At 36.7% G+C, this 3,528-nt stretch overlaps 1 protein-coding gene across 1 annotated transcript; it reads left to right on the forward strand.

Annotated features, from left to right (window-relative positions):
* The first annotated feature begins 828 nt into the window (after positions 1-828).
* Positions 829-1,623, forward strand: LOC110465247 (E3 ubiquitin-protein ligase TRIM33-like). The gene has a single exon (XM_021520953.1). It carries the CDS (start codon positions 829-831, stop codon positions 1,621-1,623), a length of 795 nt encoding a protein of 264 aa, XP_021376628.1.
* The last annotated feature ends 1,905 nt before the right edge of the window (positions 1,624-3,528 follow it).

Consider the following 3,528-nt stretch of genomic DNA (forward strand, 5'->3'; position numbering starts at 1 on the left):
ATCCTACGCCCCTAGACATGAAAAAGTCTTATAATATCTACCAGCAGTCAAGGTATACTTTATTACTTTATTATCTAATACATAGGTGTATCTACCCACAGTACAGGTATGTCTTTTTACCCAGTACATAGGTATATATATCCACAGTACAGGTTGTCTTATTACCCAGTTTACAGGTATATCTTCCCAAGGAACAGATATCACATTATTGATTATACATAGATTTTACGCAATACACACAAGGTATGTACATGCTAGGGTTTTTAAACTCAACCTACACTGACCTACTACACCGTCTATTGCTGTATTATCAGTGTATGTCTGTCGGTAACCTTGCTCAACAGGGAAGAAATTTGGTCTTCACACCTGCAGGTCTAAACAGGTAGATCTACGCATTGCCATGGATTTGTGTACACAGAGCAGAAACGTGTTGATATTACTAACCAGTTAGAAGCATTGTCAAATTTCAGACAGAAATATGACTTCCAAGTTTTGATAAAAACTTTTACAATGTCAGCAGGAAAGTGATAGATTTATCAGCAAAGGTAGAAGGAAGTTCATCATGTGATTGTGAATTCCAAGGCTGGATAAATATGGACAACGTATGTGAACCTTCTGAAGTGTGGAAAGGTAAACCTGGATTCATCATCACAGTAACCCTGTGACATCAGTGATCGTGAGGTAGTTTTTCTTTAGTGTTTTTACATTACTAAATGTTCACTTCTTGACATAACCAAATCTTATTGCGAGTGTTTACTGATAACAATATCTTTATACAAGAATAAATATTTTTTAAATATCAACAAATAATTTAGCTTTTCATAAAAAATGGCAACCCCTACAAGCCAAATTCCTATCCGAATTAAAGGTCAAACGACATGTTTTCACCACAAGGGCAGAAAACTAGATTTATATTGTGAAAAATGTCAAGAACTGGCTTGTCCAAAATGCCCTTCTTCTATCCATAAAGGCCATTTCGTTTGTGAGCTAAGTGAAATCTCTCCTCAGAAAGAACCAGACATTAAAAACTTTATGGACAGAACAAAAAAAAATAACCTTGTGCAAATTGGGAAATATATCACCGCTACTGATACGCTCCTTAAAGACAACACCAGTACTTTTGACAAGTTGTCACAACAGTTAAAATCACAAACAGATAAATTAAAACAAGAGCTGGACATGCTTACATCACAGACACTCTCTCTTTACAACAAAATGAAAGAAGAAAACACAAATCTAATTAAGAAATACAAACAGGACCTGGAGATGTACGAGAAGCAACTCAAACAACAAATTCAAGAATTCAAAGCAGCTTTCCAGCGTGGTTCACACATACAGATTTATGATGCATTTTGTGAGATCCTTTCTCCTACTCACAGTCTCCCTGTAAAACCTGTCCTAGGTACTGCCAACTTCACTCCAAAAAAATGTCCTCAAGATTACTTGAAAAAAGCTTTGGGAAAAGTCTCAACATCTCATGATATGGGACAACCCTCTAAACAAAAACAACAGCCAGGAACAAAAGTGAAGAAAGCAGTGACAGCAAACAAACTACTACCACAGACCAATGTAGTGGAGGAGTGGAAGTCTCCATGTGACAATGATTCTATGTCCCACCACTAATGGTAAGGTGTGGACCAGGAACTATATACAATTAACTCTCCTGGACAGGAAGGGTAAAGTAATTCAGAACATCAAACACAATGTCTCTATGTATGACATCAGTCTGTCACCCACAACACACACACTGTGGGTATGTGATGATAAAAACATGATCATGGAGCTGGTATCAGGACGACTGACTCACAGATTCAGTACTAAGAAGGATCCCAGGTGTATATGTGTTACAGCCAGTAACCATGTCATTGTAGGGATGACCAAACACATCTCCAAATTTACGACATATGGTAAAATGGTGTGTACTACAATGAATAAAGGGACTGGGAAACCATTAGTGTGTACACCACACAGAATCTCAGAGTGTCCTGTCACTCACAATGTGGCAGTCGCTGATTTCAGTACTGAAATAGATGGTGGTGATGGAAAGGGACATGTTGTTGTGATGGACACTGATTTCAAGTTACTGTTTGTATATAAAGATTACATCCACAGTACATATAAACCAACACCACAAACAGGAGTTAAACCGTTCAACCCCAGTGCTGTGGTGTATGATAGTGTGGGGAACCTGATCACAGGGGACTGTTACAACTACAGGGTCCTACTCATCAGTGGAGGTGGTGAGTTCATCAGTGTCATACACACAGACACAGTCTATACATTGACTGTAGGTATAGACAGGGAGGATGTCCTGTGGGCAGCATTTTGGTCAATGGATGTTGAATGTGGGGATGTTATTACAGTCAAACTACTACAGTACAGCAATATGTAACACATGTAACCAACCAACTAGTATATCTAGTAAACATGACAATAACATGAAAATCAGGGACAAAGGAAACTTATCATGATTACCAATCAATTATATATTGTGTGACATTCACAGGATAATAAATATAAGTAAAATATCTTAGACTACAGATTGTGCGACATTCACAGGATTATAAGTAAAATGTCTAGACTACAGATTGAATGACATTCACAGGATTATAAGTAAAATATCTAGACTACAGATTGTGTGACATTTACAGGATTATATGTTAATTGTCTAGACTACAGATTGTGTGACATTCAAAGGGTTATAAGTAAAATGTCTAGACTACAGATTGTTAGACATTCACAGGATTATATGTTAAATGTCTAGACTACAGATTGTGCGACATTCACAGGATAATAAGTAAAATGTCTTGACTAAGATTGCGAACATATCGCAGCCTCCCAAAATACACGCATACACTCACTACACGCATGCATCTTTCACACAGGGGAGGCCGTCCTTAAATGACCTTAGCTGTTAATAGGACGTTAAACAAAATCAAACAAACAAACAAACAAAGCGAGACATTCACCGGATTATAAGTATAATATCTAGACTACAGATGCCAGATTGTGTGACATTCACCGGATTATAAGTTAAATGTCTAGACTACAGATTGTGTGACATTCAAAGGGTTATAAGTAAAATGTCTAGACTACAGATTGTGAGACATTCACAGGATTTTAAGTAAAATATCTAGACTACAGATTGTGTGACATTCACAGGATTATATGTTAAATATCCTAGACTACAGATTGTGCGACATTCACAGGATTATAAATAAAATATCTAGACTACAGATTGTGTAACATTCACAGGATTATATATTAAAGGTCTAGACTACAGATTGTGTGACATTCACAGGGTTATAAGTAAGATGACTAGTTGACTAGTCTACAGATTGTGCGACATTCACAGGATATAAGTAAAATGTCTTGACTAAGATTGCGAGACATTCACAGGATTATAAGTATAATATCTAGACTACAGATTGTGTGACATTCACCAGATTATAAGTTAAATGTCTAGACTACAGATTGTGTGACATTCAAAGGGTTATAAGTAAAATGTCTAGACTACAGATTGTTAGA

Source organism: Mizuhopecten yessoensis, unplaced genomic scaffold, assembly GCF_002113885.1.
Source record: "Mizuhopecten yessoensis strain PY_sf001 unplaced genomic scaffold, ASM211388v2 scaffold11067, whole genome shotgun sequence".
Taxonomy (NCBI): Eukaryota; Metazoa; Mollusca; class Bivalvia; order Pectinida; family Pectinidae; genus Mizuhopecten; species Mizuhopecten yessoensis.

What these genes read in the sequence shown, in the direction of transcription:
- LOC110465247 (XM_021520953.1), top strand. Translation starts at nt 829, where the DNA reads ATGGCAACCCCTACAAGCCAAATTCCTATCCGAATTAAAGGTCAAACG.